Source organism: Cygnus atratus, chromosome 10 (genome assembly GCF_013377495.2).
Source record: "Cygnus atratus isolate AKBS03 ecotype Queensland, Australia chromosome 10, CAtr_DNAZoo_HiC_assembly, whole genome shotgun sequence".
In the NCBI taxonomy this organism is placed as follows: Eukaryota; Metazoa; Chordata; class Aves; order Anseriformes; family Anatidae; genus Cygnus; species Cygnus atratus.
This window is the reverse complement of record NC_066371.1, coordinates 19,760,136-19,773,099: the sequence shown is the minus strand read 5'-3', so window position 1 is coordinate 19,773,099 and position 12,964 is coordinate 19,760,136. Positions and strand designations below refer to the sequence as shown.

Sequence of the window (12,964 nt, the reverse complement as noted above, 5' to 3'; positions counted from 1 at the left end):
CTTCCATGTGTGCTGCGAAGTGAACCTCAGGCATTTATGAGCAGTGCTTGACACTGTGCAACATACTTGTGACCTGCTATGCTTTTAAGTTCAGTTTGCTTTGTATTGCAGGGCATATGAAGTAGAAAGACGATTGAAAATTGTCAGTCTAACTCAGTTTCCAAACTTCGAAACTGCATGTTGGTATATGGGAAAGCATCTATTAGAGACATTCAAAGGTAAAACTGCTTTTCTTTGCCTGCCTTAATTGCTTAGATTTGGGGGCCTGAAAATAGTTACTCTTATTTTCTGCTGATGAGCCGCAGGTTGCCAAAATCAGTCTTGCTAGTATTTAAAAACTACTTCTAACATGTCAGCTGAATGTGCAGGTCTGGTCCCGCTATCACCTTAATCAGCCTGCCACCTTGCTCTAGGAAGGACCTTAGCCATCCCTCTTACCTATACTCAAGTAAAGGTTTCATCTTCTTTGTTAAAAATATTTAAGTTGCTTCAGAGGCAAATAATGTTGTAACCAACTACCTAGGCTGGGTAGTGTAAGTTACGGATTCATTCCCTGTCTTAACGTAACGAGCTGCTTTCTTTGTCAGCCCAAGGCACATGGAATAGTGCCACCTTTTCTCATAATTCTGATGATTCTGGTGGAAGTACATTGGCAGGTCATATGTATACATGGGTCCACGGGAACATCAGTGATGGGGCCAGCAGGGCAGCAGGAGCACTCCGAATTAAAGCAAAGTTTTCTGTGACATTCAAAATCTTCTAAATCAAATCATATTCCTTCAGAGTTGATCCAAATGTCCATGCATGTTATGTTCTCTACAAGTTTGGGCTCACTTTTCTCCTTGCCTCTATTTCTTATTATGGAATGTGTCTAGAGACACCAACCAGATACACTTACAACAATTTATCTAACTAGTAAGTAAGGTGTGGGGTCCCTCAGAGTGTTGCTTGGAAGGGGGCCCCCTTGTGACAGACACTAAATAAAAATTCTAACAAGCTGAAAAGTTTAGACAAGCTTGTACTCATGAAGGAGAAGTGAAATGCTCTGCCCAGGATAGCTTTGTTTCCACATACTGGTACTTGCTTTTTCAGACAGAATGAAACAACCTCTCATGTCAGCTTTGTAAGCCCACAGCCTAGGATGTATGAACACGGAAGCTAGCTTGAATATGTGACCAAGAAAGGAACCAAGATGACTGCCAGTGTAAACATAATTTACAGGAACTACAGTATAGAAAGGCAGAGTTGGATTTATGACACTGTAAATATACTCCTTATTACCATCAAGTTATAATAGCGATTTGTTTGCGGTGACCAACTTTTAAGTTAACTTTCACAGTTTAAACTTTTTCAGATTAGAGAATTCATGTAGAACCACTTCAGCTCTCAGCATTTGAATGGCACTGCTTTTTCTCTGTTTAGGTTTGCACAAAGCTGGGCAACAACCACCTGCTCATTTACTCCAAGGAGCAAAAATTCTCAATGGTGCTTTCAGGTCATGGACTAAAAAACAGGTAGGAGAAGACCCTATCTTAATATTGTGTTCCTCAGGTTTGTCAGTCATGGGAACAAAGAACAAATGCTAGAACAGACAGTATCATCGTAGCAAAACACCTCACTCTAGAATCCCAAAGAGAAGGGACCAGGAGAGCAGGGAAGGAGAGTGACAGCTGGGGTTTCATAATGCTACATGAGGAGTCAGCAGGGAATAAGAAAGGTACCATCAGAGTTTTAAAAATATCAGTTCTGCTTATGGTCAACAGGATACTGAATGAATGTTTTCCATGGCTCTGAGCATTTTCATGTACCAAATCAATTAAGTAGAGGCTGTGTATGTGAGCAAGGCCTAGAACAACGCCTGCATTTTTGTGTGCACAAGGTGCTCAGTTCCTGCAAATCAACACATCAGTTAAGCCAGGAAATACATATATGCCCAGAGAGATGGCTTAAAGGGATTTGCAGCCTGGATTTCCCACTGCAGTCATTTCAGCCGCGTTATTCTTGTATGCATTGCTCCAAAAATTTGGGGGAATTAGCTACAAGAGGCAGGCCATTCAATCATAAAATGGGAACAATTTGAGAAGGGGTGAGCAGCTGAGTAAACAATGTTGCATACACAGTTTAGATCACTTAGGTGGCTGTCTCAGATTTAAACGTAGTCAGGGTCTTGGCTGCTTCCTGCTGCAAAAAGACAGTCTGAATTCAGAATTGTTCCTGATTGCCTGTAGTAGGACTGTCTGATGCAGAATCCCTTTTCTTCATGTCACCCTCTTTATTTTCCCACTTGCCATGCAAATGAGAAGTAGTGAGTGAAAGGAAGTCAGACAGTGTTGGCAGTTAGGTAAATTTGAACTTTGAATATTGTAACGTGGCATGTGAATGAAGACCTCAGTCCTGCCAGGGAGCTCCCAGACCACTCTGCTGACAAGGTATGTGCCTGTCGGGTCCACTGAAGACAACATCCTGAGACAATCTTTCCTTGTAGATGTAGAAAATGAGTTTCTCACAGAATGTCATGTAAGGGAGTAAGGAAACTGATGTTACAGTTGTGAACATGCAATAATATCTGAAAAAGATGCTGACTTTGTAAGTAGTTGTCCTGAAGGAACAGCAATAACACCTAGAAGGGAAAATAAAATGTATTTTTTTTCTGTATTACTGATGTAGCCAATATTGATTTGAGTAGTTTGGAAAAAACATTGATGTGTCACTTAATGAGTTTTATTATATTTTTGCAAAAAAAACATGCACAGAAACAGCAGTCTGGCTTTGTTCTGGTTTAGGCTTTAGCAGAGCATGAAGATGAACTACCAGAAAACTTCAAACCAGCACAGCTTATCAAGGACCTTGCCAAAGAAATACGATTAAGTGAGGTTTGTGCTCTTTTCGTCCTGTTAACTACACTGTTCATTTTTTAATAAGCTAGACTTTAAAACAGAGGACTTGAAATAAATGAATCTTTTTATCCCTGTCTTGTTTGTTAAAATAATTCATGAGAGGTTTAAGCAGTAGGGTTACTTTTCAGGACTCTTGTCTGTGGCTGACTGGCCACATGTTTTGGGCTCCTGTTTGCTGTCTTCTTGACTTCATGCTCTGCCTGCCTGCCCTACGTCCTTCCTTCTCCACGTCATGCTAGCAGGACAGGCCACAGTCCCGTCTCCATCCTTATTTTTCCTTTCACATTAGCTGCTTCCTACCCACGAATACAGTAGAGCTCAGAAAATGTTGTTGCCATCTCCTAATCATGCTCAATATACGGTGTCCTTTTTCTTATGTTCGTTGGTCTTACCTGTGATGTTGTCTGAGCTAGGAGCTATCTATCGTTCTGGACATTGGCCTAGTAGGAGGCCTTGCTCTTGGCTGGTTTCTAGGCAGAGTTATTATATTAAACATAATCATTATATTAAAAAACAAACCAGAAACAAAAAACGCACAAACAAACAAAACCAACAACCCACAGAGGTTGTATTGAGCTGTTGTCCAGTAAGTCTGGTATCATGTTCCACTCAATGGAGGTGTGTGACAGTGCAAGGTGATAGCAGCTAGTTCATTAGTGCTTTGAGAAGAAGGTGTTGCATTCTAACTATATCCAAAGACCTCAAAATTGAAATCTATCTTACCCTCTTTGATGCAGTATGTACTTTTTTTTGATTGTCAGAATGGCAAGTTAAGCAGAAAATAACTTCTTTATAATTAGTCAGGTATTGTCAATTGTAATTGGGCAGCTATTTCACTGCTTATTTTACCTGAGAGCATGAAACACGATTCTGCTACGTTATCACATCTGAATTAAACTGAAGTGGTTGTACTCAAAGTGATTAGCATTTTAAACAAAAGACCATTCATGTTATATGTTTGTTTGTGTGGGCAGTCCATTTAAGAGTCCTACCTGATATAACCTGGTGAGAGTTAACTTCCTCACCACTGGAGTTTCTCCAGGCCGACCTTGTGCTTGAACAGCAGCTGGAGGGAAATTAGTGGTGGGCAGAACGCTACTGTGACACGTGGTGTGGTGTCCATTCCCTGAGGTATGGATGCTGTTACTCCTGTATTGAAGGAGGTTTTCTGGTGTTTGTTTCGCTAAGGATGGGAGGGTGCAGGGGAATATCTAACATGATACAGGTGGATCTGAATGCCTTCCTATTTTGTGCCAAACTACAGAATGCTTCGAAAGCCAGCAAAGCAGACATGAGTGCCAACACAAATGCTGAGGAGATCTGTCCTGTGGAGAAGGAGGAGGCACCATCACCCATCCAAGTGACACCTCCACCCCCACCTGTAGAAAAGCTCCCTAAAAAAAAGACTCCAAAAACTGTGAAAACCCCCAAACAACTCAAGCCATCCAAGCCTCCCAAACCCCCCAAGCCTCCCAAACCCCCCAAACCTCCCAAAACACCAAAAGTCAAGGGAGAAGGAAAAAAGAAAGGAAAGAAGGCAAAAGAGAGTCCACCGCCAGCCATCCCGAATCTTGACTTGCTGGAGGCACACACAAAGGAGGCTTTGACAAAGATTGAGACGCCAAAGAAGGGAAAGGTGGGTCGTATTTTAACCTCCCCCTGTTCTTGTCATAGTGGGGATAAAATCTCTCCTTAGGTCTCATGGAAAATAAAATTAAGCAACACAGTGTGAAACCTTGCCTTTACTGAAGTAAATGAGAGTTTTGCATTTGCCTTTTTTTTTTTTTTTTAACCTGGCTGCTCAATTTGATTTGACTGTTTGTTTGGTAACTCATTTGATATGAAGAAAGAAACCTACTGATTCAAGCTGAGTCTGGCAAACTACTGCCAGATCCCTCTCCAAACTAAGGTGAGATGAAAATTAAAAGACTTTTTTTTTTTTTTTTGCCCCTGTACTATTACATTAATTTTTTCTTAAGAAGAATCCATAAGGCTTTTCTAAAATGCTTCTGAATTTCCTAGTAGTTTGTATGCAGTTTGCCAAACCTGTCCATGGAGCAATAGGCAGGGAGGTTAGCATGCTTTTACAGTAATCTTGTATGTTACTATATGAAGGAGAAATGCAGCTAATCTTTTGCAGTCTCTGAAACAGCAATATTTGATTGAATCTCACATTTGAATTCAAAAAGGAATAAATCAGAAAAGGAGTTCTCAAAAATATGCCATCTTATATTCTAGATAAAAATGTATTTGTGTAACATGCCAGTGCTCCATCCTCATTAAGAGTACAAATTGATTTTCTTCCCCAGGCTGCAAAGAATGTTTTAAGTGTTCCCAATAAGGAAACAGCTAATAAGCAAAATGAGGTGGAGAAATTTGAACCTCGAGAGCAAAATAAAAGCAAAACAGAAGCCAAATGGAAATATAAGGTAAGGTCTCCTGTTAAGTTTTGTTGCTGATTCTGCCACATAGAGATAAGTCAATGGTGGAGAAATGTTTACAGGCCTACCTAAGCAGAGAGTACGAGTCACCAATTTTCAGTTCCCAATGAAAAATTTTTGAACAGAAAACAACAAAGTAAGCACAAATAAAGGAGGTGTATGGCTGTTTTTCAAAAGCATGTGCTGAATTGTCCATTCTTATCCTTGATGAAGCTGGTGGGAACACTTCTAATAGATTTTTCAGTGCTGATCACTTTTGTGGTTCTTGCTCTAACCTAGTTACAGTACTTTAAGTCTGGAGTAGTTCCAGATCAATAACTCCTGATGGCATAAAAATATTGTTAATGAAATTTGAATCACGCCCCATAAACTAAAAGCTTGCCTCCTAAGAGAGCTAATGTAGGGTGAGAAAAATTCATCCATAGAATAAACTAATTTTTCTCCAGGTACCTTTTAAAACAGGGTGACATAGGCTTTCTAACAAAAATAGCTGTCTGAATTTTGCTTACTTCGCGAACTTCTAATGACAAAGGTGCAAAAAAATTCCTTGAAACAGAAGCATGTGTCTTTTCTTGTGCAGAAAGCTACTAAGAATCCTGACCTTTTAACAGAGACATCTGAGTTCTAAATTTTGTGTTAAAAACAGTCACGGTTAGTGTGATCAGATCAATATATACCAGTTAATTATCTAGCCAGTACAGCTTAGGAAAGTATTAGGGCTATGCTTAAAATATAATTGAAGACTAAATGACTTTGATATTAAATTCATAATTCAAGCTCTTCTGAAGGTGTGAAAGAAGCAAGTGGAGTCTGGGAATAAAATGCGGTCATGTTACAGGCACTGTGCTAGATTCTGTCCTTAGCTGCACAAGCATGATGATGAAGAGCAGTGTTTAATATTTTATCTCAGTCTGTACCAATTTTAGAGAGCTATACTTAAATTTAACATCAGGCATATTTGTGGTGGGCCCTGCTTAAACTGGTGCTGAAGTTCTTCTTGAGCAGGGACAAGTCCCTGAACGAGAACCCATCTAGTCTAAGGAAGACTATAATTCTCTATTACTTACCTCATTTGCAGGGCATATTTTTTCTATGTATAGGTCAATGGATTCTCTGACATTACCTAGGAATCTGAAATATTAGCAACTCATATAACTGATTTTATTGTTTTTTTTGGGGGGGTCTTTTTGCATTTCAGAACAGTAAACCTGATTCACTATTAAAAATGGAAGAGGAACACAAATCAGAAAAGACGCCTTTATCAGGAAATAAGGACAACAAATTTACATTCTCTTTCTCTAATAAGAAGTTGCTTGGGTAAGTAAAAATATTAGAATATTCATTAATTAGAAAATTAAAAAGTCTAGTGATTATTTATTTTTTTATACAAGAAGGTGAAAATCTGTCTTTATGGTCAATGTAGAAAATACACTTATACAAAAAGTTTTTTACTATAGAACTTGATTTTACCTTGAATCCGTCTTGGTTGTCCATAACAGCAAAGATCTACCTTTGAGGCTGGGATTTTGCTTGAGACTACTGCCTTCAGTATTCATGCTATGTCTTGTTTTTTGGTACTTCAGGTTCTTACTAGTTTAAATTTGTTATATTAAATGATTTTGTGCAGGTCCTATTCAGGGTACATAAAAAAAAAGAAGCAACAACAAAAAAACTTTTAAATGAACACTGCATGCCAAAATTCCATGCTGTGCGTCCATTATGTATATCGTGATATACTTTCAGACAACTTAATATTGTAGTGCTTATTTCAAGCCAGGAAAGCTGCTCTGATCTGCATTGTATTTGGGGATATAAATTGTAGGTACAGTAACGTGTTTGTAAAATGGTTTAAATTGCTCTGGCACCTTTGAAAGTGTTCAGATTGACTGAGATTTCTGTATGAGGAAAGGTATTCATTGTCTTCTTCTCTGTCTATTCTCAAAATGTTTCCTGGTCAGTATATTGTTACTGATTTGTATTTTTTTTTTTTGCAGTTCAAAGGGAGTCAAAACCCAACTGAATACTAGTGTGTTTGGGTCACTGCAGAATTTTAAAGAAGATAAAGCAAAACCTGTACGAGATGAATATGAGTATGTGTCAGATGATGGTGAGCTAAAAATTGATGAGTTCCCAATCAGAAGGAAGAAAAACACTACAAAAAGAGAACTGCCCTGTAAGAATATTTTAAGAATATTTTCTTTTTTTGTCTGTGTGATAGAGTCTTGTGTGTTGGCTGTCCAAAACTAGTCTTTATGTTATATGCTTTACAGTAAAGAAAACCATATCTTAACTGTTAGTCAAACATAACTGTATTTGAATTGCGTTCAAAGTAAAGGCTTAGGAGTGCTACTGTTTAGAAGAGAAAAGGACCGTGACTTACTTTTCCTCTTTTTTATTCAGTTTTATCAGATAAAAAAGACACTCTGCAGCATACTCCTGTTAAGAAGTCAAAGGTGGAGTCGGTGGCATATAAGGTATGGTAATTATTGTACCTATCACACGCGAACACCCCTTATATATCTCTTAAAGTATGTGGGGCTTATCCAAAGTTGCCTGGAAAGTTGTCTCAGATCTGCTAGGCAGTGCTTAATGGCAGCTATGCAATATGCCTTGCTATAATCATCAGTGACTTTCGTTCACAAGATAATAGTGTCTTTTTTCTGCCCACTTGAGGTAACAGCACTGTAAATGATGGTAGTGAAGACTTCTTTCAGTTGTCACATCCTCAGCCTGCCCAGAACAGATAGCATTCAGACATTGTAAGGAGTAAGCAGAATTTGGCTTGCACTGCTTGTATGTGATTAGGCCTGATGGGAAACATTCATAGGGACCATGACAGTTGAACAGTATCACAAGAGCAGAAGCAAGCCATAAGAAGGAATGGGAAGGGTCAGAAGGAGCTTTATGTTGTGCCTGGTTTGATGATGGGCTGATTGCTGATGGGCACAAGGGTCTGTCCCGGGCTGTGTTTTGACCTGTGTCCCTCCCGTTTCCAAGCTCTTTGAACACTGATCATTAAAGATTTCCATGTTCATGTTTGACAATGAAACTCAGAGTAATGCTAATAGAACTGAAGGCATGTCATTTGGTGTTTCACATTGCTGGAAGTCTGATTATGTACCAGTTAAAGGTTTTATTTACTGTTACTTAGCAGAGTCTCCATCTGTCTATTACGGGCTTACACCTGGAATGCCCTGGGCTCAGCCAGATATTTTAGCATGTCCCTAACTTGAGGCAGTGTCAATGTGCCCGTTGATAGATTTGCATCAAGAAGCTTAACAGTACAGGCATAAGTTTGCTCTTATTTGAGTTAGCATTGTAGCTCAATGCTGGAAATTAAATGACATGCTGAAATGTTTTGTCTAACTGCGGTTGATATAAATCCACATTGTAATACCTGAATCAATCATAGAAAGAAAAACAGCTTGTTAACACAGAACTGTAGGTGACTGAAATGTTTGGCCCTAAGAGCTAAACAGTTTTCTTCATCCTGGTTTGGCTCAGGGATGTTCAAGAATAAGTGCATATCTCCTTCCCTCAGCCTGTAGTTGAAGTCTGGAGTGTGGTGCAGAGGGAGCAGGGCAAAACATGCGGATATCTCATTGCATGGAAATTTAAGAAAGAAGACTAGTTCCTGAAGAAAGCAGTAGTGGCAGCCTAAGCAACAATGGCTAGAACTTCAGAGGCCTGAAAGCCGGCAGGAATGGAGAAGAAAAGTTGTTTTATTATAGTCTACAGTGCATAGAGGTATCAGCCCCAGAAAGTCAATTAGTTGCAGGTAGCTTCCTTCAGTGTCCTCAGATGGTACTCGTGTGTCTGTCCCATTCCTTTGTTCCATCTTCCTCTTCTTTTGTAGCGGGGATGGTGGAAATGGGTCTGTCCCTGTGTCTGAGCTGGCCAAGCTAAGCATCTTGCAAGATACAGACCTAAGCCATGACGTCTGGGCTGACAGATACAGCCACACGCTCACTTCTGCTGCTGCATGGGTCTCAAAAACAGGAGCAGTGGCTGCGAAGGGAACACAGCACCTGGAAACACCACTGTTACAGTGGTGTGATCCCATGCATAGGATCTGATCTCAAAGCTGGCTCCCTAGGGTTGGAAGGGAACAGGAAAACCCACCATGCCCACAGGCTGAAAGGAGACTGATTTTTATTGTGTACCAGATGTTTATTTTTATTTTTATGTTTATTTTTATTTTGTTGTTAACAAGAGCAAATTACAATGGCCAGCCCTGTGTCTTTGGAAGAGCAGCAGGCTGCAGAAATTTTTGTGTTCTTGTTAACTAACTTAGTAAGTTTCCATTTTGTGAGCTGCCTTCTTGTTTTTGCAGAGTGATGACTCGTCGGATGAAGATTTGCTTCACATTGACACAGAGGCAAAGTCAGGGCGTAATTCCAAAGTAAAGAAAGAGAGCGGAAGTTCAGCAGGAATTCTTGACCTTTTGCAAGCAAGCAAGGAAGTTGGGGGTTTAGAGTATAACACCAACAGGTATGCACAAAGGGATGTTTTTTTTGCTCTTACCTGTAAACAAGAATTGCTCTTTTGTGGTTATGTGTGTAAGAATGAGAGAGAGAATGAACTTTGCAGCTCAGTCACTGCTTTTTCTCCAGTAAGCAAATTCTTCCTTTATCCTGTGATCTGGAGGGAGAGGTGGAAAAGTGTGTGGGAAAGATTTTAGTGGTATAATTTAAACAAATAGAGGCATTTCACATCTGTAAATGCTGAACATCCATTTTAGCAATAATACTATAATAGATGAATCATTCAAAAGGAGCTTTCTGCTCAGTGAATGCAGCTTGAGTTCACTGCCTCCACTCTTTATGTGCCAAGTCTGATCGTAAACTACAGATAGAAGAATTAGGGTATGCGTGCCATTTCAAAAGAAGCAGAATAGGACTCTTCACATATGGAAATGTCTTGCTTAATTCAAACCTTGGGAACAGAGCCCTGGAAAGGAGTTTTAGGAACATCAGAGTTTACAACTAACATGCACAGAATGGCCCAGCAGACGTGAACTGCTGCATCCTATGTCCTGTGCTCCCTAGCAATCTGCTGGTTAAGTAGATCTTTGCCGCTTATATGTGTAAAGCAGCAAAACCAATCCGCTTTACACAGCAGAGCTAGGTACCATATTCAGTAGTTGTTGGGATACCCCAACAGCATCTTTTGCTTCCCTGCTTTTTTTAGGTCTGCCTTGCTTATGCAAAGCCACAGAACCTGTGCAGAAAGTAGTAGTGGTGGTAGTGGGTCTGAGAGTTGATAAAACACTAGGTAAAGGGAGCCTGGTGCTGTCCTTCTCACCCAGGCTGTGCCCTTGCTGGGTGTTGGGTGTGCGTGACCCAGGTAAAGTGCAGCTTGCAAATTTGAAAGGACCTGTTAAAGTGGAATCAGAAAGGAAGATATTATCTAAACCTGGGAAAGATTGGAAGTTAAAAGCCATAACTGTGAATTCCAAAAGATACGTCTCATGGTCGAAGGGGAACATATGGAATAAGTTATCAAAGGAAACCATAGAAAATGAATTTTATCAGTGATTTAAAAAAAATAAAATTTAATGTTGGGAGAGAAGATGGAATTTTTTTAAAGGCTGCAGTCTGCTGACAGAGCTACAGAGAAATGAGGGAGCGTTGTTGAAGCAGATGTTTCGACCTTTCTCAATTTATCAGGTAATTGTCTCTTTCCCAACACAGATAATTGCAGGAGATTAAAGCATAGTATACAGACTGCCTTCATTCAGGAGACCCTCATCTCTGCATTGAACAGGGGTGTGTATGCGAGGTCTCCTGTAAGAGTTTTCTGCTCGTTCCTGATGTTTTCCCATGGTACTCATTCCAGTGGTGCATCACACAGCAGAACTGCAGGTGAAAAAAGCCAATGATTTTAAAAACAAGTAACATAGTAACTGTCCTTAGGAGGAGGCTTATCTTGACAAGACTGCTATTCCTAGGGAAGAGATCTGATTTCAGTTTAGTGCCATTTTTCTTCCATTACTGCCTTCCTTCTAGCAAGGAGTGGTTGTTCAAAACCAGTGATTGCAGAGGGTATGGGGAGAGGTACCAAAGTGTCTGCAGCTCCCAGGTAATACAACATTTTTTTGTTAGGTCTGAGTACAAATGGGTCGGTGCTTCTAGATTTTCCTGATCTCTTGAGATTTGGCCCCGTCTGCTCTTCAAGAAACACTGAAATAATCACATTGGCACTTGTTATCCGTTTGGCTGTTCCTCTGAATTCCTTTTTCATTCTGTATTATGGTGCATAATGGAACTAGAGTTTATATCAAATTTGCACTTATGTTTTGGCAGGTAATTATACATTTGGCAGGTAGTTAGGTGTATCTAACTGTGGGAATTAGTTTGCCTGTGTAATATGACTCCCATACATGAATATCCATATAAAAGAAGAAAATGTCAGCCATTTTAAGAATTAAAGAAATCTGTCTTGGCCATGTTTACAGTACTAATTATTGCATGTACAGTGTGGTTCATTGCCTGCTTGTGATGTGCAGATATGCAAAGGTAAGCTGAAAATACAGGTTAAAGGAATGATCCTCAAAGATTCTCTCTCTTTCTTTGGTTGTGTCTTTTGCTGTCTGTAATGGGTTAAAACTGCCATTCAGTAACAGAGTAGGACTCAGGCCTTTCATTTTTCCTCCCTTCAACCTGGGCTCTGTATCCAGTGTATTTGTAGACTTTGTGGTTTCTGAAATGAAAGTCGCAAAGGCAGTCACATAACTAAAGTCCGCATGAATTACTACACTGTGTGTGGTAGTTTAGTGGGAATGTGTCATATCAATTTTGGTTCTTGTATAAACAATTAGGTTTTGGCAGTGTGTGTTGAAGCTTGATTGAAAAAAGCTCCTGATAAATGAAATTACTGTGTTTCGTTTCATAATTATGCTAGGCTTTTTAAATGGCCATAACGTGCTTCTTTAAAAAAGAAGAAACCTGATATGCAAACAAACTGTGTCGCAACATAATGCCAGTGTGGTCCTGCCTGACTCTCAGAAATAATTTCCATGTTTCTCTAGTTTGTTTTCCTACTTGTAAGGCAGGTAAAGGGTAGTACGTATATGTATGTGTTTATATATATACGTATATATATAGGTCCCTTCCAACCCCTACAATCCTGTGATTCTGTGATATATAACGTATGTAATAGTGCAGTAAAGTCTGTGTGGGATGTCCTCTGCTCGCATGGTGATCTGTGCAGATGAGGGTGAGCTCTGCAAGGGGAAGCATAGAGTCCTGTCAGACCAGCACCAGGGCTGCGGAACTGCAGTAGTAACTTAGGAAGCAGGTTAGGGCTTTTTTGTGTTAATGACCTCGCATGTATTGTGTGCAACTTTATTCTGTAAAATGTTAGATTGTCATTTGCAACTGACCAAAACAAATGTCCTGATGGCTTTACCTAGATTGCTCTCCCACACTTGTGCCAATGGTAGCAAGATGGGGAGAGACGAGGAGAGAGGTCCTGCAGAAAGGTTGCCATAAATGTGGAAACAATCTGAAAAGAGCGAAATGGAATATAGGAAAAAAAAAAAGTTGAGGAGACTAGTAGTCATGTGATCTTGAACTCAGTGAAATTGTTTTTTGTTCCCAAGCCTGATAAAATATGGATGAAAAT

General features: G+C 39.8%; 1 protein-coding gene across 2 annotated transcripts in view; it reads left to right on the top strand.

Moving 5' to 3' along the window:
• PHF2 (PHD finger protein 2) overlaps window positions 1–12,964 on the top strand; it is a 96,304-nt gene that overhangs the window by 70,336 nt on the left and 13,004 nt on the right. For both annotated transcript variants that reach the window (XM_035558246.2, XM_050712738.1), the window contains exons 9-17: window positions 112–218; window positions 1,423–1,514; window positions 2,784–2,873; window positions 4,162–4,533; window positions 5,207–5,326; window positions 6,537–6,655; window positions 7,333–7,511; window positions 7,739–7,812; window positions 9,672–9,829. In XM_035558246.2, coding sequence (XP_035414139.1) covers window positions 112–218; window positions 1,423–1,514; window positions 2,784–2,873; window positions 4,162–4,533; window positions 5,207–5,326; window positions 6,537–6,655; window positions 7,333–7,511; window positions 7,739–7,812; window positions 9,672–9,829 — 1,311 coding nt within the window. The remainder of the gene's footprint in view (window positions 1–111; window positions 219–1,422; window positions 1,515–2,783; window positions 2,874–4,161; window positions 4,534–5,206; window positions 5,327–6,536; window positions 6,656–7,332; window positions 7,512–7,738; window positions 7,813–9,671; window positions 9,830–12,964) is intronic.